The sequence below is a fragment of the Anser brachyrhynchus genome (assembly GCF_964034855.1).
Source record: "Anser brachyrhynchus genome assembly, contig: SCAFFOLD_116, whole genome shotgun sequence".
NCBI lineage: Eukaryota > Metazoa > Chordata > Aves > Anseriformes > Anatidae > Anser > Anser brachyrhynchus.
Genome location: NW_027663719.1, coordinates 237,143 through 261,759, shown reverse-complemented (window position 1 = coordinate 261,759; position 24,617 = coordinate 237,143). Strand labels below are relative to the sequence as shown.

The following is a 24,617-nucleotide window of genomic DNA, read 5'->3' as shown; positions in this document are numbered from 1 at the left end:
TTTTGGGTTTCCCCCAATATTAAGAGCTCTTCCGCCCAATTTTGGGGGACCCCACTATTTTGACGTTCCTTCCCCTAACTTGGGGCTTCAACCCTTCGATTTTGGGGGGGCTCCCACCCTCTTATTTTGGCCTTCCGCCCTAATATGAGGCCTAACCCCTCAGAACCTTGACCCCTAAGCCTACGGCAACCACCGATCTAACCCTAACCCCTACCCCAAAAAACCCTAGAAACCCTAACCCTAAAAACCCTTACAGTCCTAACCCGATAAAATTTACCACACTAGACCTATGCCTAAAAGCCCTAACCCTAAAAATTAAGACCCTCTAAACCCTAACCCAAAAAGTAAAGATTCTCAAAGCCCTAACCCTGGAGACCCTAACCTTAATTTTTTTTTTAAGACCTTAAAACCCTAACTCTAAATACCTGACCATAACTAAAACCCTAAGACCCTAACCCTAAAAACCCTATCAACACTAAAACCACAAAATATTTTAAAACCTTAACACACCAACCCCCAACCCCTAACCCTTATAACTCCAGCCCTAACAACCTTAAAAACCTAACCCTAAACCCTGGAAACCCTAACCCTGAAACCCAACCCTAGTGCCTTAGCCCTGAAACCTTAAAACCCTAACATCTTGTTAGAAACACTCTGTAACCAATAACATAGGCTCAGGCAAGGATCTCAGTGAAGTAGCATTTTTATTCACGATTGCAATGGCAGGCGTCCCACAAACTACCTACTAGTTCCATAACACAGTTTATATAAATTTTTTTTTCCTCTCGGTGACCAGGACCCTCCCCAGTTTCCCCATTGACTGGGTAATCCAGGTTCACGATCTATCCGGTGCTTCACTGAAAATACACAGCTGCTGGCCTGTTACAAGTCAATTTTCTTTTTTCCTTGACTGTTTTCCTCTTTGAGGTGGTAATGTTTCTTACACCGTGATTTCCACCCAATTGCTCTAAGGATTCTGGTTGTCTGCATTTCACAAGGTTGTCTGGTAAGCTTTCTTCTCACTGCAAGCATATCTCAATACCACCTTCCTTCCCTCTAAACGATGTAACTCTGTGCTAAAACATTTTTATTCCCACAACCTTGATCCCCTTACCCTAAAAATCCTTATTCCCTTTAACCCTAACAACTCTAACCACAACCCTAACCCTTCGTATCAACCCCCCGACGCTAATGACACTGACTAATGATCCAAACCCCAAACTGCCCCTAACCCCAGGCAACCGACAAAGAAACTGACACAAAGCTGAAAACTACAAAAAAGGCAAAACCCTGGATACAGACCCCAAATCACAAACACGCGACCAAAATGCTACAGAAAAGCCCCAGACGCAGGCCCCAAGCACTACAGCTAGGCCCCAGAAGCTCAAGACACATCCCAAAGCCAAAATGCAAGCCCCAAACGCTACAGAAAAGCCCCCAAACACCAGACACAGGCTGCAGAAGTCTACACGCAGGCCACGACCCACCCCCAGACACAGGCCCCAACCACACCCAGATGCAGACCCCAACTGTCCACAAGCAGCTCCCAACCCTCCCCCCATGAACTGGACCCCACCCCACCCAGATGCAGGCCCCAGCCCCAGCCCGCACGCCCCAAACTCAGGCCCCAAAGGTGTACAACCAGCTCCCAACTGCCCCCCTCAAAGGGAGGCTCCAAAGCCCGCCAGAGGACCCTAGAGTGTACAAGCAGCTCCCAACCCCCCCCAGCACAGGCCCCAACCCCCCCCCAGACACAGGCCCCAAAGGTGTACAAGCAACTCCCCGCCCTCCCCAGAGGCACGCCCCAAAGGTATACAAACAGCCCCAACCCCCCAAGACCCAGACCCCTACAGCATAGAAGCAGCTCCCAACCCCATCCCCCAAGGCACATGCCCCAACCCCCCCCCCCCCAAGGCAGGCCCTAACAGTGTACAAGCAGCTCCCACCCCCCCCCCCAGGCGCAGGCCCCAAAGGTGTACAAGCAGCTCACAACCACCCCCCCCCCCCCAGAGGCAGGCCCCAACCCCCTCCAGAGGCAATCCCGAAAGGTGTACAACCAGCTCCAAACTCCCCCCCCCAGACGCAGGCGCCAAACCCCCCCCAGACACAGGCCCCGAAGGGGTACAAGCAACTCCCTCCCCACCCTCCCTCCCCAGAGGCAGGCCCCAGAGGTGTACAACCAGCACCCGACCCCCCCCCCCAGATGCAAGCCCCAAAGGTGCACAAGGCAGCTCCAAACCTCCCCCCCCCAACCCAGGCGTCCAGTGTACGAGCAGCTCCCAACCCCCCCCCAACGCAGGCTCCTATACTGTACAACCAGCTCTGAACCCCCACCCCCCCGCTCCCCAGACGGAAGCACCAAGCCCCCACAGAGGCAGGCCCCAAGGGTGTGCAAGCAGCTCCCAACCACCCCCCCCACGAGGCAAGCACCAAAGCCCCATAGAGGGAAGCCCCTAGCATGTACAAGCATCTCACAACCCCTCCCAGCTGCAGGCCCCAGAAGTGTACAAGCAGCTCCCAACTCCCCAGACATGGGCACCTACAGTGGACAAGTACCTCTCAACCACCCCCCAGCTGCAGACCCCAAAGCTGTACAAGCAGCTACAAACCATGCCCAAGGCAGGACCCTGCAGTGTACAAGCAGCTCTCAACCCCCCCCAGATACAAGTCCCAAAGATGTACAAGCAGCTCCCAACCCACTCCAGATGCAAGTCCAAAAGGTGTACAAGCAGCTCCCAACCACCCCCCAGATGCAAGTCCCAAAGGTGGACAAGCAGTTCCCAACCCCCTCCAGATGTAGATCCCTGCAGTGTACAAGCAGCTCCCAACCCCCACAGATACAGATCCCTACATTCTAGGAACAGCTTCCAACCCGCCCAGATGCAGGCCCTGACCCCCCCCCCCAAAACACAGTCCCCAAAGGTGTACAAGCAGCTCCACAAACCCCCAAGACACAGGCCCCAAAAGCCTAAACATATGCCAAGCAAGTACTAATGCAGGTGCCAAACGCTACAGACAGGCCCAAAAGCACAGGCACACGCCCCAGATGCTCGAGGCCGAGACGTAACTTGGCTTTCTGAATTACTGGAAAGCGGCTTTCGTTCTCAGCGAGGTGTGCGCAGGCTAGACAGGATGGGGCTCCAGGCACCTCTTCACCTGTGGAAACACACTGCCATCAGGCACTGCCATGCCAGACAAGCTTTTTCTGTTAAAACACCCTTCTCAGATGCCCCGTGGCATTCAAGTGACCTGCTTTGCTCCGATTCTAAAGACTACTGTCACAGCCCACCTTGCCTGTGGCACCTGATCAACAGAAGAGAAAGCAACCATACCGTTTGGAAACCGTCACTGCACGTGCCGCTCCTTGATGCTCTGTAACCTCTTCTCAAATCCTCAGCCACTTCTGTGTAGAGCCTGCCATGGCACCTGCAAAGCAAGATGGATACCCTTCGCAGTCACCTTGCGCAACTTGGCCATTCTGCTCCAACCCCACTCACGACCAGCCTGCCCTTCTCGTGCTGCTCTTCAGAGTGCAGCTTGGCCCCTCTGAGTCTGTGCAAGGCACCTGCGAAAGAAAAAGAAAAGCATAGGCCCCCAAGACCCAGACCCCTACAGCATAGAAGCAGCTCCCAACCCCAACCCCCCAAGGCACATACCCCAACCCCCACCCCCCAAGGCATGCCCTAACAGTGTACAAGCAGCTCCCACCCCCCCCAGACACAGGCCCCAAAGGTGTACAAGCAGCTCACAACCACCCCCCCAGAGGCAGGCCCCAAAGGTGTACAACCAGCACCCGACCCCCCCCAGATGCAAGTCCCAAAGGTGCACAAGCAGCTCCAAACCTCCCCCCCCATCCCAGGCGTCCAGTGTATGAGCAGCTCCCACCCCCCCCCCCCCAACGCAGGCTCCTTTACTGTACAACCAGCTCTGAACCCCCCCCACTCCCCAGATGCAAGCACCAAGCCCCCGCAGAGGCAGGCCCCAAGGGTGTGCAAGCAGCTCACAACCACCCACCCCCCCCAGAGGCAGGCCCCAACCCCCCCCCCAGATGCAAGCCCCAAAGGTGCACAAGCAGCTCCAAACCTCCCCCCCCCCCAAACCAGGCTTCCAATGTACAAGCAGCTCCCAACCCCCCCCCAACGCAGGCTCCTACACTACAACCAGCTCTGAAACCACCCCCCCCCCCACACTCACCAGACGCAGGCACCAAGCCCCCGCAGAGGCAGGCCCCAAGGGTGTGCAAGCAGCTTCCAACCCCTCCCCCCCCCGAGGCAGGCCCCAAAGCCCCACAGAGGGAAGCCCCTAGCATGTACAAGCAACTCCCCACCCTCCCCAGAGGCACGCCCCAAAGCTGTAAACACAGCCCCAACCCCCCAAGACCCAGACCCCTACAGCGTAGAAGCAGCTCCCAACCCCACCCCCAAGGCACATGCCCCAACCCACCCCCCCCAAGGCAGGCCCTAACAGTGTACAAGCAGCTCCCAACCCCCTCCAGATGCAAGCCCGAAAGATGTACAAGCAGCTCCCAACCCCCCCAGATGCAAGTCCCAAAGGTGTACAAGCAGCTCCCAACCCCCCCCAGATGCAAGCCCCAAAGGTGCACAAGCAGCTCCCAACCCCCCCCAGATGCAAGCCCCAGAGGTGTACAAGCAGCTCCCAACCCCCCCAAGATGCAAGCCCCAGAGGTGTACAAGCAGCTCCCAACCCCCCCCAGATGCAAGCCCCAGAGGTGTACAAGCAGCTCCCAACCCCCCCCAGATGCAAGCCCCAAAGGTGTACAAGCAGCTCCACACCCCCCCCCAAGACACAGGCCCCAAAAGCCTAAACATATGCCAAGCAAGTACTAATGCAGGTGCCAAACGCTACAGACAGGCCCAAAAGCACAGGCACACGCCCCAGATGCTCGAGGCCGAGACGTAACTTGGCTTTCTGAATTACTGGAAAGCGGCTTTCGTTCTCAGCGAGGTGTGCGCAGGCTAGACAGGATGGGGCTTCAGGCACCTCTTCACCTGTGGAAACACACTGCCATCAGGCACTGCCATGCCAGACAAGCTTTTTCTGTTAAAACACCCTTCTCAGATGCCCCGCGGCATTCAAGTGACCTGCTTTGCTCTGATTCTAAAGACTAGTGTCACAGCCCACCTTGCCTGTGGCACCTGACCAACAGAAGAGAAAGCAACCATACCGTTTGGAAACCGTCACTGCACGTGCCGCTCCTTGATGCTCTGTAACCTCTTCTCAAATCCTCAGCCACTTCTGTGTAGAGCCTGCCATGGCACCTGCAAAGCAAGATGGAAACCCTTCGCAGTCACCTTGCGCAACTTGGCCATTCTGCTCCACTGCTCCACTCACGACCAGCCTGCCCTTCTCGTGCTGCTCTTCAGAGTGCAGCTTGGCCCCTCTGAGTCTGTGCAAAGCACCTGCGACAGAAAACAGAAAAGCATAGGCCGCGGCAGCATCCAAAGCCGCAGCACAGCTAGGACAGGTACTCTCACCTGCTCCCTTACTCTGCCCCCTCACCTGCCCTCGACGCAGATGCTTCCATCTGCTCTCTTAAGCCAGCTACACCACCTCTGGAATATAAACAGGACTTTAACTGTATTTTGTGTAGTTAAGTAACTGCAGTGACAACCGCACCCCTAAAATAACTGCTACATCTGTTCATCGCTCACCTTGCCAAAACCAGCTCTGGTCGTGAAGTCCCAGGTTGTACGCTGTGTTTCAGCTTTAACAAATGAAAACAGTCAGAAGATAATCATTCAGCTGCCAGCATTAGCACCCATCCCTCAACAACACAAGGGACCCCATGGCTAATTTTATCATTTCAAAACAGCAGCCCCCTTGCCTCAGCACCTGGAAAGTAGATCAAGCCAGTCACCGGGTTGCCTACCGAGTCCTTGACAGTTCCAAAAGGAGCTCTTTCCTGTGACCAGTTCCTCCTAAGGTTTACCCCTCCTACTGCGGGGGGGAACGAAATACAAACAAAAAATCAAAACTCCATATCTGCGAGCTTTCAAGATTCAATGACAGACCTCTCCTCTAGCACTATTCAAGCACTATGCAAACAGCTGCTCGCAAGCAGCTCAGGTCTCCCCCTCCACATTTGCCAAACACCACAGAGATGACTCTGTGCCAGCTGCCCTTCAGTACGTGCCCAGAGGCAGACCGGATGTCTTTGCCAAAACAGTCCGGACAATGTATTAGTACACCGATGGACCGCCACGTTAGTTACCATCACTAACTGCCAGGCAGGACAGCTCCAGGCCAAACACACACACACAGGCACGCTACAAACATTACGAACAAAACACAGAACACAAGGCGCAAAAAAAAAGAGGACTCCCAGAGGGAAGCCCTACAGCAAGTCAGAACAGGTGCTCTGCAGCAGACCCAAGGAGAGACTCAAATGTCACGACATGCGACTGGAAGCAACTGCCAGAACTGGGATGATGGAGGCATAAAAAGCCTGCCTTCAAGACAAGAGACCAGAAGGATGGGGAGTGCAAACCCCAGAAGAAAAATGCTTCGGAAATGAACTCCCAAGACAGAGCTCCTGATGAAGCCCACATGACTTCCGCAACAGCGAGGATGGAAACAGATGCCATCTGAAACCGAATATGATGCACAAGACCTGAAACACATCTGCGCTTCAGGCTGTGACTGCAAGACAAGAAGTGCTCAGATCAGCCCTACAATGATGAAACAAGCATTTAGGACCTTTGGTGTGGCTAACAAGTTGCCCATCTAATCCGTCCAGTGGAAAAAGGCAATGAGGATATCAAGACCTGAGGAGCGCGTAACATATGATGATCGCATCAAGAAACATTTGATACAAAAAAAATTACACGCACAGAAGAAATGATCTCTTTAAGCTCCCACTGCAAGACAAGAAATGCTCAGCTTCCGTTTGAGCATCAGCATTATTCCAGTGAGGTCAAGTGTTCAACACCCTCAGGACGGCTTCCCCAGGGCCTGCCAAGCACCAGGAGCAACAGCACAGACAACACAGAACACAGACACCAAGCTGGAACTGCCCTGCCTGGCACGTGCTCAAGCAATACCTGACAGAATCCCACGCCTCCACACACTCTGTCTGACCGTGATCAATCCTAAAAGGCCCCATCCACAGCAATGACTTAAAAGCACAGACCCTCGCCCTATGTGTGCATTCAAAACCCGAAAGCAAACATAGCACTTGCCCCACAACTTAGCATGGGAATGACGGGAGGCAGGTTCCATCCTCATCAAGGAACACGAAGGCTAGCCAGGACATTGCTTCCGGCACGAGGCTCCTCTTCACCTGCAGAAATAAAGCGCCATCAGGCACTGGCACACCAGCCAAACTTCTTCTAGTGAAACACCCACCTCAAAAACAAAACAGTAGTCCGCTGACCTGCTCTGCTACTGAAGTCAGATAGACCAACTCCAGACAACTGCCCGCCTTCCCCTGCCAACCACCCCCAAACACACAGTATTTGCCCCTGGACTTAATTCTCAGGGGTCACAATCCATCCTCAAGGTGGACCACAGAGGCCAACTAGGATGTTCCCACTATCTTCTTCGTCCCCGGAAAAGAGGAGTCACCCAGAGGTGGGACCAATAGACTACCAAACCAAAACCAATGCCCTTTTCCCAACTTTTCTCCACTCACCTTCCCGATCCAGGCTTAGCGCTTCCATTTACTGTACTGAGCCAAGGTCACGTGGCTTAGACCAAGGAGAAAGAACAAACAAAAATGACAATCCACAAAACAGTCTATACCCACTCCTCTTCTTTCCTCCCCTACCCCAACAGCCAAGAAGCCCCAGACACATGTTCCCCAACCCAGTACCACCGCTTCGCTCACCTAACATCCCAAGGAGATGCATCATCCTCGTGCCTCATTCAAGTGTCTGTGCCCATGCCCTGGGATACAAGAAACAGAAAGAGAAGGTCATATCCGTGATGGATACGCAAACAGTACAGCTCCTTGCAGAGGACTCAAACACAGAGACGAGAGCCAGAAAAAAAAAAAACACGCCCTCAGGTCCACAAATGCCAAAAGGCCATGAATGCACAGCAGCCCCAACAGGGGTAATCACAGACTTCTCCTTTACAGATGAGAACGGTGACCCTGCTCAGTCTTTCCATAATACTGCACTTATGCGGTCAAGCCCCTTCGGGTGCGTACTGAAGCTCCTTGTGAAGCCTCTGGACAGTTATGCAAATGGCTTGATATACCTAGAGATTAAAAGGTAACTCAAAAAAAAGGAACCGTACCCCACCATTTCCCAAAAACAAGTTAGCCAGCAACACCTCCTAAGCACACCTCTATTACGTGAATTCCAAGCACTTAAAAACTAGAAGGCTGCAACATCTGAAGACTCTACAGCCACACAAACCACAGGCAAAAGCTCCAAAAATATAACAAACTGTCCCTAACCCTGAAAAAGACTACCCCTTACATGCCTACTGCTGCTCTTTTCAGACACATGCTTACACAGGGAGCTTCGATGATACTTATCTCCTAAACTCTGCTCCATCACTTTGCCACCAAGGTTGTAACTTTGATAATATTTGCCTTAATTCTGCAGAAATCATAAGGGACCCAGAACCACAAAGCAAACACACAAAGTAACATTGACATCCTATCCATAAACATGCTATAACAATTACTCACCTGAAGAAGAGCTGCATGCAATACAGGCACCTATTACTAGATTGGTTTACTCTAACAGGTCCTACTAGTTGTTACCCCACAAAGATGGGCGTACCAGTCTCTACTTGGAAACGCATCAGTCTGTAGACTCTGACCCACCTAAAGACCCCTGCAACTGACTGAAGGAAAAACAAAGCACTTACCCCAAAGTGCAGCCCAGGCAGAATGAGCTCTCTGATGGGATGCCTGTGACTCAATTACCACTAGGCCCTGCCTGGGACCCAAAGCCAATCACCTGGGAAAGGGGAGGGGCAAAGCACAAAGTAGAAAGAGGAGAAGCAACACCTGTGGTTTATGTATCTATTTATATGGCTTAGCTCAACAGCATGCAGGGTGCAGACAAGAGAACTGGGTTGTTTCTAGAAGCAACAATCCCCATGTTTTGGCTTCAGCTTTGAATATTGAAAGCTTTTCTCCTCTACAACACCTGCCTCAGGAACCAAACAGCATTGCAGTGACCTGCATTGCTCCTATTCTAAAGACTATCACAGCCCACCTTGCCTGTGGCACCTGATAAGCAGAAGAGAAGGCAACCACAGCAATAAAAGACACTGCACCCTCAGGACAGTTACTCTCATCCCCTCCTTTACCTCAGCTGCTTACCTACCCCACATGGCAGATGCTTCCACCCGTTCTCTGAAGCCGCCTATAGCACCTCTAAAAGAGAAACTGGAATTTTACTCTATCTGATGTAGTTAAAAAAATTGCAACGACAGCCGCACCCCAAAAATAACAGCTACCTCTGTTCATCACTCACCAGAGTCACTCCAGAGGCAGCTCGGGTCGTGACGTCCTGTACTGCACACTGCGTTTCAGCCTGAACAAAGGAAAACACAGTCAGACCATGAACATTCAGCTGACAGCATTAGCACCCATCCCTCAACAACAGAAGTCACCCCATATTTAATGTTTTCATTTCAAAACAACAGTCCACTTGCCTCTGTACCTGCAAGTTAGATCCAAGCTCGAAAGGAACGGCCACCATCACCCATGCCACCTGGGAACACAGAAGGACAAAATGATCGCTCTGCTTGCAAGCCTCCACCTGCCACATTGCTCCTCTGTCCCAAACAGCCTCACCTCAGACCCTCAGAGGGAAACACCTGAATGTCTTCCCTTTGCTTCAGATCAGGGATCACCAGGCTGATAGAACTCTCACCTTCCCTCACTGCTCCGTGTCATGGGGATTTCCCTGTCCAAGACTGCATGAAGCCCCTGCAGAGACAAGAGAAAAGCACACCCTGAGGCACCTCACAGCCACAGCGTACCTGCTGCAATACCTCTCTCTTCCCAGCTCCTTTACTTCAGCTCCTCACCAGCTCTGAGATTCTTCGCTTCAGTTTCCCCATTGACTGGGTAATCCAGGTTCACGATCTATCCGGTGCTTCACTGAAAATACACAGCTGCTGGCCTGTTACAAGTCAATTTTCTTTTTTCCTTGACTGTTTTCCTCTTTGAGGTGGTAATGTTTCTTACACCGTGATTTCCACCCAATTGCTCTAAGGATTCTGGTTGTCTGCATTTCACAAGGTTGTCTGGTAAGCTTTCTTCTCACTGCAAGCATATCTCAATACCACCTTCCTTCCCTCTAAACAAGGTAACTCTGTGCAAAAACATTTTTATTCCCACAACCTTGATCCCCTTACCCTAAAATCCTTATTCCCTTTAGCCCTAACAACTCTAACCACAACCCTAACCCTTCATATCAACCCCCCGACGCTAATGACACTGACTAATGATCCAAACCCCAAACTGCCCCAACCCCAGGCAACCCACAAAGAAACTGACACAAAGCTGAAAACTACAAAAAAAGGCAAAACCCTGGATACAGACCCCAAATCACAAACACGCGACCAAAATGCTACAGAAAAGCCCCAGACGCATGCCCCAAGCACTACAGCTAGGCCCCAGAAGCTCAAGACACATCCCAAAGCCAAAATGCAAGCCCCAAACGCTACAGAAAAGCCCCCAAACACCAGACACCCTCCCCAGAGGCACGCCCCAAAGGTGTACAAACAGCCCCAACCCCCCAAGACCCAGACCCCTACAGCATAGAAGCAACTCCCAACCCCACCCCCCCAAGGCACATGCCCCAACCCCCCCCCCCCCCAAGGCAGGCCCTAACAGTGTGCAAGCAGCTCCCACCCCCCCCCCAGGCGCAGGCCCCAAAGGTGTACAAGCAGCTCACAACCACCCCCCAGAGGCAGGCCCCAACCCCCTCCAGATGCAAGCCCGAAAGGTGTACAACCAGCTCCAACCCCCCCCCCCAGACGCAGGCCCCAAGCCCCTCCAGACACAGGCCCCAAAGGTGTACAAGCAATTCCCCACCCTCCCTCCCCAGAGGCAGGCCCCAAAGGGATACAACCAGCACCCGACCCCCCCACACATACAAGTCCCAAAGCTGCACAAGCAGCTCCAAACCTCCCCCCCATCCCAGGCGTCCAGTGCACGAGCAGCTCCCAACCCCCCTCAGCCCAACGCAGGTTCCTATACTGTACAACCAGCTCTGAACCCCCCCACTCCCCAGACACAGGCACCAAGCCCCCCCAGAGGCAGGCCCCAACCCCCCCCAGATGCAAGCCCCAAAGGTGCACAAGCAGCTCCAAACCTCCCCCCCCCCAACCCAGGCTTCCAGTGTACGAGCAGCTCCCAACCCCCCCTCAACGCAGGCTCCTACACTACAACCAGCTCTGAACCCCCCCCCCCACTCACCAGACGCAGGCACCAAGCCCCCGCAGAGGCAGGCCCCAAGGGTGTGCAAGCAGCTTCCAACCCCTCCCCCCCCCGAGGCAGGCCCCAAAGCCCCATAGAGGGAAGCCCCTAGCGTATACAAGCAACTCCCCACCCTCCCCAGAGGCACGCCCCAAAGCTGTAAACACAGCCCCAACCCCCCAAGACCCAGACCCCTACAGCGTAGAGGCAGCTCCCAACCCCACCCCCAAGGCAGGCCCTAACAGTGTACAAGCAGCTCCCAACCCCCCCCAGATGCAAGTCCCAGAGGTGTACAAGCAGCTCCCAACCCCCTCCCAGCTGCAAGCCCCAAAGGTGCACAAGGCAGCTCCAAACCTCCCCCCCCCAACCCTGGCGTCCAGTGTACGAGCAGCTCCCAACCCCCCCCCAACGCAGGCTCCTATACTGTACAACCAGCTCTGAACCCCCCCACTCCCCAGACACAGGCACCAAGCCCCCGCAGAGGCAGGCCCCAAGGGTGTGCAAGCAGCTCACAACAACCCCCCCCCCAGAGGCAGGCCCCAAAGCCCCGTAGAGGGAAGCCCCTAGCATGTACAAGCATCTCACAACCCCTCCCAGCTGCAGGCCCCAAAAGTGTACAAGCAGCTCCCAACTCCCCAAACGTGGGCACCTACAGTGGACAAGCACCTCTCAACCACCCCCCAGCTGCAGACCCCAAAGCTGTACAAGCAGCTACAAACCATGCCCAAGGCAGGACCCTGCAATGTACAAGCAGCTCCCAACCCCCCCCCCAGATACAAGTCCCAAAGATATACAAGCAGCTCCCAACCCCCCCCAGATGCAAGTCCCAAAGGTGGACAAGCAGCTCCCACCCCCCCCCAGATGCAAGTCCCAAAGGTGGACAAGCAGCTCCCTACCCCCTCCAGATGCAGATCCCTGAATTGTACAAGCAGCTCCAGCTCCCAACACCCACCCCCAAACGCAAGCCCATACTGTGTACAAGCAGCTCCCAACCACCACAGACACAGATCCCTACATTGTAGGAGCAGCTTCCAACCCCCCCAGATGCAGGCCCTGACCCCTCCCCCAGACACAGTCCCCAAAGGTGTTCAAGCAACTCCCCCCCCCCCCCAGATGCAAGCCCCAAAGGTGTACAAGCAGCTCCACACCCCCCCCAAGACACAGGCCCCAAAAGCCTAAAGATACGCCAAGAAACTACTAATGCAGGTGCCAAACGCTACAGACAGGCCCAAAAGCACAGGCACGAGCCCCAGATGCTCGAGGCCGAGACGTAACTTGGCTTTCTGAATTACTGGAAAGCGGCTTTCGTTCTCAGCGAGGTGTGCACAGGCTAGACAGGATGGGGCTTCAGGCACCTCTTCACCTGTGGAAACACACTGCCATCAGGCACTGCCATGCCAGACAAGCTTTTTCTGTTAAAACACCCTTCTCAGATGCCCCGCGGCATTCAAGTGACCTGCTTTGCTCCGATTCTAAAGACTAGTGTCACAGCCCACCTTGCCTGTGGCACCTGACCAACAGAAGAGAAAGCAACCATACCGTTTGGAAACCGTCACTGCACGTGCCGCTCCTTGATGCTCTGTAACCTCTTCTCAAATCCTCAGCCACTTCTGTGTAGAGCCTGCCATGGCACCTGCAAAGCAAGATGGAAACCCTTCGCAGTCACCTTGCGCAACTTGGCCATTCTGCTCCAACCCCACTCACGACCAGCCTGCCCTTCTCGTGCTGCTCTTCAGAGTGCAGCTTGGCCCCTCTGAGTCTGTGCAAGGCACCTGCGAAAGAAAAAGAAAAGCATAGGCCGCGGCAGCATCCAAAGCTGCAGCACAGCTAGGACAGGTACTCTCACCTGCTCCCTTACTCTGCCTCCTCACCTGCCCTCGAGGCAGATGCTTCCATCTGCTCTCTTAAGCCAGCTACACCACCTCTGGAATATAAACAGGACTTTAACTGTATTTTGTGTAGTTAAGTAACTGCAGTGACAACCGCACCCCTAAAATAACTGCTACATCTGTTCATCGCTCACCTTGCCAAAACCAGCTCTGGTCGTGAAGTCCCAGGTTGTACGCTGTGTTTCAGCTTTAACAAATGAAAACAGTCAGAAGATAATCATTCAGCTGCCAGCATTAGCACCCATCCCTCAACAACACAAGGGACCCCATGGCTAATTTTATCATTTCAAAACAGCAGCCCCCTTGCCTCAGCACCTGGAAAGTAGATCAAGCCAGTCACCGGGTTGCCTACCGAGTCCTTGACAGTTCCAAAAGGAGCTCTTTCCTGTGACCAGTTCCTCCTAAGGTTTACCCCTCCTACTGCGGGGGGGAACGAAATACAAACAAAAAATCAAAACTCCATATCTGCGAGCTTTCAAGATTCAATGACAGACCTCTCCTCTAGCACTATTCAAGCACTATGCAAACAGCTGCTCGCAAGCAGCTCAAGTCTCCCCCTCCACATTTGCCAAACACCACGGAGATGACTCTGTGCCAGCTGCCCTTCAGTACGTGCCCAGAGGCAGACCGGATGTCTTTGCCAAAACAGTCCGGACAATGTATTAGTACACCGCCACGTTAGTTACCATCACTAACTGCCAGGCAAGACAGCTCCAGGCCAAACACACACACACAGGCACGCTACAAACATTACGAACAAAACACAGAACACAAGGCGCAAAAAAAAAGAGGACTCCCAGAGGGAAGCCCTACAGCAAGTCAGAACAGGTGCTCTGCAGCAGACCCAAGGAGAGACTCAAATGTCACGACATGCGACTGGAAGCAACTGCCAGAACTGGGATGATGGAGGCATAAAAAGCCTGCCTTCAAGACAAGAGACCAGAAGGATGGGGAGTGCAAACCCCAGAAGAAATCTCTTAGGAAATGAATTCCCAAGACAGAGCTCCTGATGCGACCCAGATGACTTCTGCAAGAGTGAGTATGGAAACAGATGCCATCTGAAACCGAATATGATGCACAAGACCTGAAACACATCCGAGCTTTAAGCTGCGACTGCAATACAAGAAGTGCTCGGATCAGACCCATGATGACAAAACAAGCTTTTAGGACCTTTGGTACGGCTAACAAGTTGCCTTTCTAGTCTGTCCAGTGCAAAAAGCAATGAGGATATCAAGACCTGAGGAGCACGTAACATGATGATCACATCAAGAAACATTTGATACAAAGACCCGAGGCGTGCATGACACAGAACACACCCTGCAGAAGCAGCACTACAAGACAAATAAACAGATGGGAACTGTCCTGCCTGGCACATACACTCACACTACAAAATACCCCCTGCTCCTTCTATTAGCCTGGTGACCCAGCCTCAAGCAGCCTGAAGGTGACGCAGCCTCAACCACCCTCACAGTGCCACGAAGTATATTCAGCCGGCTGGCTCCATGCTGCTCCGGCTCCCAGCTCCCATCAGCCACACCACATATGCAAATACCAGGTGCCCCTCAACTTAGCTCTCAGATTGCTGGATGGTAAATTCCCTCCACCTCAAGAAATGCACAGACACTGAGAGACATCTTAGTCCATGGCCAGGCTCATCATCATCTGCAAAAACAGCGTACCAGCATTCACTAGCACACCGGCCCTGATGCCCACCTCCTCCGCAATACTGACTACCGCTGAAGCAACATACGGTTGTGCTCACCCGTTCCTCTCTGAGTCCAAGCTCCAACAGTACAGCCGGTATCACCCACACCACCTGGGAAAACAAAGGGATAAAATGATCGTTGTGTTCTCAAGTAATCACCCACCACACTGCTCCTCTATCCCACCCAGCCTCACCTCAGACCCTCAGCAGATTCTGAGGAAGGCCTGCTGCAGCACCTGCTAAACCAGGGGAAACACTTCAAGGACTTGCCTTAGGGGGACCTTGCTTAGGGACACTGACTGGGCTGACGACCCTCTCGTCTTTCCTCAGCACTCCACAATGTGGGGATTCACCTCTCCAAGGCTGCAGGAAGCACCCACAAAAGAAAAAAAAGAAAAGGCAGATCCTCAGGCACCTCACAGGCACAGCCTACCTGCTGCAATACCTCTCTTTCACTAGCTCTTTTTCTTCAGCTGCTCACATGCTCCAACTCGGCCGGGCCGGCACCACGGACTGGTGGTGCTTTCCACACTGCTGGAAAGCAGGCTTTATCCTCAAGGCACGTGCAGGCTAGATGAGATGGGGCTCCAGGCACCTCTTCACCTGTGGAAACACACTGCCATCAGACACCGCCATGCCAGACAAACTTTTCCTGTTAAAACACCCTTCTCAGATGCCCTGTGGCATTCCAGTGACCTGCTTTGCTCTGATTCTAAAGACTGATGTCACAGCCCACCTTGCCTGTGGCACCTGACCAACAGAAGAGAAAGCAACCGCAGCGCTTGGAAACCATCCCTGCACGTACTGCTCCTTGTCACTCTCCGGCCTCATCTCAAATCCTCAGCCACTTCTGTGGAGAGCCTGCCATGGCACCTGCAAAGCAAGACAGAGACCTTTCATAGTCACCTCGTGCTACTTGGCCATTCCGCTCCAACCCAGCTCATGACCAGCCCCCCTACTTAAGCAGCTCTTCAGAATGCAGTTTGCTCCTTTGAGCCTGTGCGAGACACCTGTGAAAGAGGAAGAAAAGCATAGGCTAAGGCAGCATCCTAAGCCGCAGCACAGCTAGGACAGTTACTCTCATCTGCTGCCTTACCTCTACCCGCTTACCTACCCCGAGGCAGATGCTTCCATCTACCCTCTTAAGCCAGCTACAACACCTCTAAAACAGAAAAGAGGGGTCACTTAGAGTGACAGTGAGAACCGCAACCCAACTATTACTGCTCCATCTGTTCATCGCTCACCTTGCCAGAGGCAGCTCTGGGTACGAAGTCCCAGGTTGTACGCTGTGTTTCAGCTTTAACAAACGAAAACATAGAAGGTAATCATTCAGCTGCCAGCATTAGCACCCATCCCTCAACAACACAAGGGACCCCATGGCTAATTTTATCATTTCAAAACAGCAGCCCCCTTGCCTCAGCACCTGGAAAGTAGATCAAGCCAGTCACCGGGTTGCCTACCGAGTCCTTGACAGTTCCAAAAGGAGCTCTTTCCTGTGACCAGTTCCTCCTAAGGTTTACCCCTCCTACTGCGGGGGGGAACGAAATACAAACAAAAAATCAAAACTCCATATCTGCGAGCTTTCAAGATTCAATGACAGACCTCTCCTCTAGCACTATTCAAGCACTATGCAAACAGCTGCTCGCAAGCAGCTCAAGTCTCCCCCTCCACATTTGCCAAACACCACGGAGATGACTCTGTGCCAGCTGCCCTTCAGTACATGCCCAGAGGCAGACCGGATGTCTTTGCCAAAACAGTCCGGACAATGTATTAGTACACCGCCACGTTAGCTACCATCACTAACTGCCAGGCAGGACAGCTCCAGGCCAAACACACACACACAGGCACGCTACAAACATTACGAACAAAACACAGAACACAAGGCGCAAAAAAAGGACTCCCAGAGGGAAGCCCTACAGCGACAGCAAGTCAGAACAGGTGCTCTGCAGCAGACCCAAGGAGAGACTCAAATGTCACGACATGCGACTGGAAGCAACTGCCAGAACTGGGATGATGGAGGCATAAAAAGCCTGCCTTCAAGACAAGAGACCAGAAGGATGGGGAGTGCAAACCCCAGAAGAAATCTCTTAGGAAATGAATTCCCAAGACAGAGCTCCTGATGCGACCCAGATGACTTCTGCAAGAGTGAGTATGGAAACAGATGCCATCTGAAACCGAATATGATGCACAAGACCTGAAACATATCTGCGCTTTAAGCTGCGACTGCAAGACAAGACGTGCTCAGATCAGCCCTACGATGATGAAACAAGCATTTAGGACTTTTGGTGTGGCTAACAAGTTGCCCATCTAATCTGTCCAGTGGAAAAAGGCAATGAGGATATCAAGACCTGAGGAGCGCGTAACATATGATGATCGCATCAAGAAACATTTGATACAAAAAAATTACACGCACAGAAGAAATGATCTCTTTAAGCTCCCACTGCAAGACAAGAAATGCTCAGCTTCCGATTGAGCATCAGCATTATTCCAGTGAGGTCAAGTGTTCAACACCCTCAGGAAGGCTTCCCCAGGGCCTGCCAAGCACCAGGAGCAACAGCACAGCACAGACAACACAGAACACAGACACCAAGCTGGAACTGCCCTGCCTGGCACGTGCTCAAGCCCTACCTGACAGAATCCCATGCCCCCATACACTGTCTGACCGTGATCAATCCTAAAAGGCCCCATCCACAGCAATGACTTAAAAGCACAGACCCTCGCCCTATGTGTGCATTCAAAACCCGAAAGCAAACATAGCACTTGCCCCACAACTTAGCATGGGAATGACGGGAGGCAGGTTCCATCCTCATCAAGGAACACGAAGGCTAGCCAGGACATTGCTTCCGGCACGAGGCTCCTCTTCACCTGCAGAAATAAAGTGCCATCGGGCACTGGCACACCAGCCAAACTTCTTCTAGTGAAACACCCACCTCAAAAACAAAACAGTAGTCCACTGACCTGCTCTGCTACTGAAGTCAGATAGACCAACTCCAGACAACTGCCCGCCTTCCCCTGCCAACCACCCCCAAACACACAGTATTTGCCCCTGGACTTAATTCTCAGGGGTCACAATCCATCCTCAAGGTGGACCACAGAGGCCAACTAGGATGTTCCCACTATCTTCTTCGTCCCCGGAAAAGAGGAGTCACCCAGAGGTGGGACCAATAGACTACCAAACCAAAACCAATGCCCTTTTCCCAACTTTTCTCCACTCACCTTCCCGATCCAGGCTTAGCGCTTCCATTTACTGTGCTGAGCCAAGGTCACGTAGCTTAGACCAAGGAGAAAGAACAAACAAAAATGACAATCCACAAAACAGTCTATACCCACTCCTCTTCTTTCTTCCCCTACCCCAACAGCCAAGAAGCCCCAGACCCACTTTCCCCAACCCAGTACCACCGCTTTGCTCACCTAACATCCCAAGGAGATGCATCACGCTCCCAGCTCCTCTTGTGCTCCGAGCATCTCCAGCATTTCAGGAACTGGAACCGCTGACGCCTGGCGCGCCTCAGGAACGTGGCAGGAGATGTACTCTGCTCTTTCAAGGTGCTTCCAAAGCCTGCATAACAGGCAAAGCAGACTAACACAATCCACTGACCAACTCAGGGCCCACACTGCCGTCCACTCACCCTCGTGCCTCATTCAAGTGTCCGGGCCCATGCCCTGGGATACAAGAAACAAAAAGAGAAGGTCATATCCGTGATGGACACACAAACAGTACAGCTCCTTGCAGAGGACTCAAACAGAGACGAGAGCCGAAAAAAAAAAAACACACCCTCAGGTCCACAAATGCCAAAAGGCCATGAATGCACAGCAGCCCCAACAGGGGTAATCACAGACTTCTCCTTTACAGATGAGAACGGTGACCCTGCTCAGTCTCTCCGTAATACTGCACTTATGCGGTCAAGCCCCTTCGGATGCGTACTGAAGCTCCTTGTGAAGCCTCTGGACAGTTATGCAAATGACTTGATATACCTAGAGATTAAAAGATAACTCAAAAAAAAAGGAACCGTACCCCACCATTTCCCAAAAACAAGTTAGCCAGCAACACCTCCTAAGCACACCTCTATTACGTGAATTCCAAGCACTTAAAAACTAGAAGGCTGCAACATCTAAAGACTCTACAGCCACACAAACCACAGGCAAAAGCTCCAAAACTATAACAAACTGTCCCTAACCCTGAAAAAGACTACCCCTTACAGGCCTACTGCTACTCTTTTCAGACGCATGCTTACACAGGGAGCTTCGATGATACTTATCTCCTAAACCCTGCTCCATCACTTTGCCACCAAGGTTATAACTTTGATAATATTTGCCTTAATTCAGCAAAAATCATAAGGGACCCAGAACCAAAAGCAAACACACAAAGTAGCACTGCCATCCTATCCGTAAACATGCTATAACAATTACTCACCTGAAGAAGAGCTGCATGCAATACAGGCACCTATTACTGGATTGGTTTACTCTAACAGATCCTACCAGTTGTTACCTCACAAAGATGGGCGTACCGGTCTCTACTTGGAAACGCATCAGTCCATAGACTCTTAACCACCTAAAGAAACCTCCAACTCACTGAAGGAAAAACAAAGCACTTACCCCAAAGTGCAGCCCAGGCATAATGAGCTCTCTGAAGGGATGCCTGTGACTCAATGACCACTAGGCCCTCCCTGGAACCCAAAGCCAATCACCTGGGAAAGGGGAGGGGCAAAGCACAAGTAGAAAGAGAAGCAACAGCTGTGGTTTATTTATTTTTGCTTCAGCTTTAAATATTGAAAGCTTTTCTCCTCTACAACTCCTGTCTCAGGAACCAAACAGCATTCCAGTGACCTGCTTTGCTCCTTTTCCAAAGACTATCACAGCCCACCTTGCCTGTGGCACCTGATAAGCAGAAGAGAAAGCAACCACAGCAGCAAAAGCCACGGCACCCTTAGGACAGTTACTCTCATCCCCTCCTTTACCTCAGCTGCTTACCTACCCCACATGGCAGATGCTTCCACCCGTTCTCTGAAGCCACCTAGAGCACCTCTAAAAGAGAAACTGGAATTTTACTCTATTTGATATAGTTAAAAAAACTGCAGCGACAACCGCACCCCAAAAATAACAGCTACCTCTGTTCATCACTCACCAGAGTCACTCCAGAGGTAGCTCGGGTCGTGACGTCCTGTACTGCACGCTGCGTTTCAGCCTGAACAAAGGAAAACACAGTCAGAAGATAAACATTCAGCTGACAGCATTAGCACCCATCCCTCAACAACAGAAGTGACCCCATATTTAATGTTTTCGTTTCAAATAGCAGTCCACTTGCCTCTGTACCTGCAAGTTAGATCCAAGCTCGAAAGGAACGGCTACCATCACCCATGTGCCACCTGGGAACACAGAAGGACAAAATGACCACTGTGCTTGCAAGCCTCCACCTGCCACACTGCTCCTCTGTCCCAGCCAGCCTCACCTCAGACCCTCAGAGGGAAACACCTGAACGTCTTCCCCTGTGGTGGTTTTACAGGGGTAGGCGACCGAGCTCCACCAAAACCGCTCTCTCACTCTCCCTCCTCAGAGAAGGACAAGGAGAAAATACAAGGAAAAAGGGCTCAAGGGTTGAGATAAGGACGAGGAGATTACACAGTAAATATCGTGATAGGCAAAACACACTCAGCATAGAAAGATAGAAAGATTTATTGCTTATTACTACACAATGTAGAGAAGCGAGAAACAAACGAAAGCAACCAAAAGCACCTTCCCCCCCAACCACCCTCTTCCACCTTCTCCCCCCCAGCGGTACAGGTGATCGGTGTTTATGGTCAGTCTATAGCGCTTCTTTGCCGCCACTCCTTCTCGGACGCCCTCATCCCCTGTGCTGTGGGGTTCCTCCCACAGGATGCAGTCCTTGGTCAACTGATCTGGCATGGCCTTCCCACAGGCAGCAGCTCTTCCAGAACTGTTCCAGATGTAAGTCCATACCACGGGGTCCATCCCTCAGGAGCAAACTGCTCCAACCTGGGTCCCCCACGGGCAGCAGCTCCTGCCAGCTCACCTGCTCCTGCGTGGTCCCCTCTCCACGGTCTACAGGTCCGGCCCGGAATCTGCTCCGGCAAGGGTCTTCCACAGGCCGCAGCCTCCATCAGTGCAGGTCCACCTGCTCCACCGTGGCCTCCTCCACCAGCTGCAGCATGGAACCCTGCTCCACCGTGGTACTCCGTGGGCTGCAGGGGGACAGCCTGCTTCACCATGGTCCTCGCCACAGGCCGCAGGGGACTTCTGCTCCGGCACCTGGAGTACCTCTCCCCCTCCTTCTTCACTGACCTTGGCGCCTGCAAGGCTGTTCCTCACTCCTCTTGCTCTCCCAGCTGCTGCATGGACCAGCGTGGTTTTTTTTTTTTTTTCCTGTCTTAAATATGCTCTCACAGACGCGCAAACAACATCACTTATTGGCTCCGCTCAGCAGCGGGGCCCTTACCTAACATGGGGCAGCTTCTAGATTCTTCGCACAGAAGCCGCCCCTAGAGCTCCCTGCTACCAAAACCTTGCCACATAAACCCCCCACGTCCCTTCACTTCGGTTAAGGAACGACCAGGCTGACAACACGCTCGCCTTCCCTCACTGCTCCGTGACACGGGGATTTCCCTGTCCAAGACTGCACCAAGAACCTGCAGAGACGAGAGAAAAGCACACCCTGAGGCACCTCACAGCCACAGCGTACCTGCTGCAATACCTCTCTCTTCCCAGTTGCTTTACTTCAGCTGCTCGTTAGCTCGATCTAAGATAAATGTGCCCGGGCGGCGCCGCGCCAAAATGTGCCCGGGCGGCGCCGCGCCAAAATGTGCCCGGGCGGCGCCGCGCCAAAATGTGCCCGGGCGGCGCCGCGCCAAAATGTGCCCGGGCGGCGCCGCGCCAAAATGTGCCCGGGCGGCGCCGCGCCAAAATGTGCCCGGGCGGCGCCGCGCCAAAATGTGCCCGGGCGGCGCCGCGCCAAAATGTGCCCGGGCGGCGCCGCGCCAAAATGTGCCCGGGCGGCGCCGCGCCAAAATGTGCCCGGGCGGCGCCGCGCCAAAATGTGCCCGGGCGGCGCCGCGCCAAAATGTGCCCGGGCGGCGCCGCGCCAAAATGTGCCCGGGCGGCGCCGCGCCAAAATGTGCCCGGGCGGCGCCGCGCCAAAATGTGCCCGGGCGGCGCCGCGCCAAAATGTGCCCGGGCGGCGCCGCGCCAAAATGTGCCCGGGCGGCGCCGCGCCAAAATGTGCCCGGGCGGCGCCGCGCCAAAATGTGCCCGGGCGGCGCCGCGCCAAAATGTGCCCGGGCGGCGCCGCGCCAAAATGTGCCCGGGCGGCGCCGCGCCAAAATGTGCCCGGGCGGCGCCGCGCCAAAATGTGCCCGGGCGGCGCCGCGCCAAAATGTGCCCGGGCGGCGCCGCGCCAAAATGTGCCCGGGCGGCGCCGCGCCAAAATGTGCCCGGGCGGCGCCGCGCCAAAATGTGCCCGGGCGGCGCCGCGCCAAAATGTGCCCGGGCGGCGCCGCGCCAAAATGTGCCCGGGCGGCGCCGCGCCAAAATGTGCCCGGGCGGCGCCGCGCCAAAATGTGCCCGGGCGGCGCCGCGCCAAAATGTGCCCGGGCGGCGCCGCGCCAAAATGTGCCCGGGCGGCGCCGCGCCAAAATGTGCCCGGGCGGCGCCGCGCCAAAATGTGCCCGGGCGGCGCCGCGCCAAAATGTGCCCGGGCGGCGCCGCGCCAAAATGTGCCCGGGCGGCGCCGCGCCAAAATGTGCCCGGGCGGCGCCGCGCCAAAATGTGCCCGGGCGGCGCCGCGCCAAAATGTGCCCGGGCGGCGCCGCGCCAAAATGTGCCCGGGCGGCGCCGCGCCAAAATGTGCCCGGGCGGCGCCGCGCCAAAATGTGCCCGGGCGGCGCCGCGCCAAAATGTGCCCGGGCGGCGCCGCGCCAAAATGTGCCCGGGCGGCGCCGCGCCAAAATGTGCCCGGGCGGCGCCGCGCCAAAATGTGCCCGGGCGGCGCCGCGCCAAAATGTGCCCGGGCGGCGCCGCGCCAAAATGTGCCCGGGCGGCGCCGCGCCAAAATGTGCCCGGGCGGCGCCGCGCCAAAATGTGCCCGGGCGGCGCCGCGCCAAAATGTGCCCGGGCGGCGCCGCGCCAAAATGTGCCCGGGCGGCGCCGCGCCAAAATGTGCCCGGGCGGCGCCGCGCCAAAATGTGCCCGGGCGGCGCCGCGCCAAAATGTGCCCGGGCGGCGCCGCGCCAAAATGTGCCCGGGCGGCGCCGCGCCAAAATGTGCCCGGGCGGCGCCGCGCCAAAATGTGCCCGGGCGGCGCCGCGCCAAAATGTGCCCGGGCGGCGCCGCGCCAAAATGTGCCCGGGCGGCGCCGCGCCAAAATGTGCCCGGGCGGCGCCGCGCCAAAATGTGCCCGGGCGGCGCCGCGCCAAAATGTGCCCGGGCGGCGCCGCGCCAAAATGTGCCCGGGCGGCGCCGCGCCAAAATGTGCCCGGGCGGCGCCGCGCCAAAATGTGCCCGGGCGGCGCCGCGCCAAAATGTGCCCGGGCGGCGCCGCGCCAAAATGTGCCCGGGCGGCGCCGCGCCAAAATGTGCCCGGGCGGCGCCGCGCCAAAATGTGCCCGGGCGGCGCCGCGCCAAAATGTGCCCGGGCGGCGCCGCGCCAAAATGTGCCCGGGCGGCGCCGCGCCAAAATGTGCCCGGGCGGCGCCGCGCCAAAATGTGCCCGGGCGGCGCCGCGCCAAAATGTGCCCGGGCGGCGCCGCGCCAAAATGTGCCCGGGCGGCGCCGCGCCAAAATGTGCCCGGGCGGCGCCGCGCCAAAATGTGCCCGGGCGGCGCCGCGCCAAAATGTGCCCGGGCGGCGCCGCGCCAAAATGTGCCCGGGCGGCGCCGCGCCAAAATGTGCCCGGGCGGCGCCGCGCCAAAATGTGCCCGGGCGGCGCCGCGCCAAAATGTGCCCGGGCGGCGCCGCGCCAAAATGTGCCCGGGCGGCGCCGCGCCAAAATGTGCCCGGGCGGCGCCGCGCCAAAATGTGCCCGGGCGGCGCCGCGCCAAAATGTGCCCGGGCGGCGCCGCGCCAAAATGTGCCCGGGCGGCGCCGCGCCAAAATGTGCCCGGGCGGCGCCGCGCCAAAATGTGCCCGGGCGGCGCCGCGCCAAAATGTGCCCGGGCGGCGCCGCGCCAAAATGTGCCCGGGCGGCGCCGCGCCAAAATGTGCCCGGGCGGCGCCGCGCCAAAATGTGCCCGGGCGGCGCCGCGCCAAAATGTGCCCGGGCGGCGCCGCGCCAAAATGTGCCCGGGCGGCGCCGCGCCAAAATGTGCCCGGGCGGCGCCGCGCCAAAATGTGCCCGGGCGGCGCCGCGCCAAAATGTGCCCGGGCGGCGCCGCGCCAAAATGTGCCCGGGCGGCGCCGCGCCAAAATGTGCCCGGGCGGCGCCGCGCCAAAATGTGCCCGGGCGGCGCCGCGCCAAAATGTGCCCGGGCGGCGCCGCGCCAAAATGTGCCCGGGCGGCGCCGCGCCAAAATGTGCCCGGGCGGCGCCGCGCCAAAATGTGCCCGGGCGGCGCCGCGCCAAAATGTGCCCGGGCGGCGCCGCGCCAAAATGTGCCCGGGCGGCG

At 55.5% G+C, this 24,617-nt stretch overlaps 1 protein-coding gene across 8 annotated transcripts; it reads right to left on the bottom strand.

The window, feature by feature from the left end:
• Positions 1-685: 685 nt before the first annotated feature.
• On the bottom strand, positions 686-15,098 carry LOC308186927 (uncharacterized protein). 8 transcript variants are annotated; one of them, XR_013944389.1, is made up of 18 exons: positions 15,062-15,098; positions 13,434-14,987; positions 12,950-13,182; positions 12,686-12,773; positions 10,015-10,301; positions 9,779-9,913; positions 9,645-9,695; positions 9,456-9,515; positions 9,306-9,355; positions 8,842-8,933; positions 7,847-8,220; positions 7,652-7,706; positions 5,673-7,300; positions 5,186-5,420; positions 4,922-5,009; positions 3,333-3,565; positions 3,069-3,156; positions 686-1,054 (listed from the first exon to the last, which is right to left on the bottom strand). XR_013944389.1 is itself a non-coding variant. In XM_080609078.1 (18 exons), exons 11-15 carry the CDS (start codon positions 7,243-7,245, stop codon positions 3,526-3,528), a joined length of 297 nt encoding a protein of 98 aa, XP_080465204.1. In that variant the 5' UTR covers positions 7,246-7,300; positions 7,652-7,706; positions 7,847-8,817; positions 9,302-9,355; positions 9,456-9,515; positions 9,645-9,695; positions 9,779-9,913; positions 10,015-10,301; positions 12,686-12,773; positions 12,950-13,182; positions 13,434-13,568; the 3' UTR covers positions 686-1,054; positions 3,069-3,156; positions 3,333-3,426; positions 3,509-3,525. The 8 variants fall into 8 exon arrangements, 7 of the variants coding, with proteins under 7 accessions (XP_080465204.1, XP_080465202.1, XP_080465207.1 ...); XM_080609078.1 differs by lacking the exons at positions 4,922-5,009; positions 5,186-5,420; positions 8,842-8,933; positions 15,062-15,098 and adding an exon at positions 5,521-5,573 and having other exon boundaries at positions 3,333-3,426; positions 3,509-3,565; positions 5,673-5,725; ... (3 more) ...; positions 9,302-9,355; positions 13,434-13,568; XM_080609076.1 differs by lacking the exons at positions 4,922-5,009; positions 5,186-5,420; positions 8,842-8,933; positions 15,062-15,098 and adding an exon at positions 5,521-5,573 and having other exon boundaries at positions 3,333-3,426; positions 3,509-3,565; positions 5,673-5,725; ... (3 more) ...; positions 9,302-9,355; positions 13,434-13,568.
• Positions 15,099-24,617: the final 9,519 nt, after the last annotated feature.

Coding starts and splice junctions, on each gene's coding strand:
- LOC308186927 (XM_080609075.1), bottom strand. CDS start 7,245: ATGAGGATGGAACCTGCCTCCCGTCATTCCCATGCTAAGTTGTGGG. Junction 5,726..5,890: donor TTGGAACTGTCAAGGACTCG/GTAGGCAACCCG, acceptor CATTTGTTAAAG/CTGAAACACAGCGTACAACC. Junction 3,566..5,520: donor AGCATCTGCGTCGAGGGCAG/GTGAGGGGGCAG, acceptor TTTCTTTCGCAG/GTGCCTTGCACAGACTCAGA.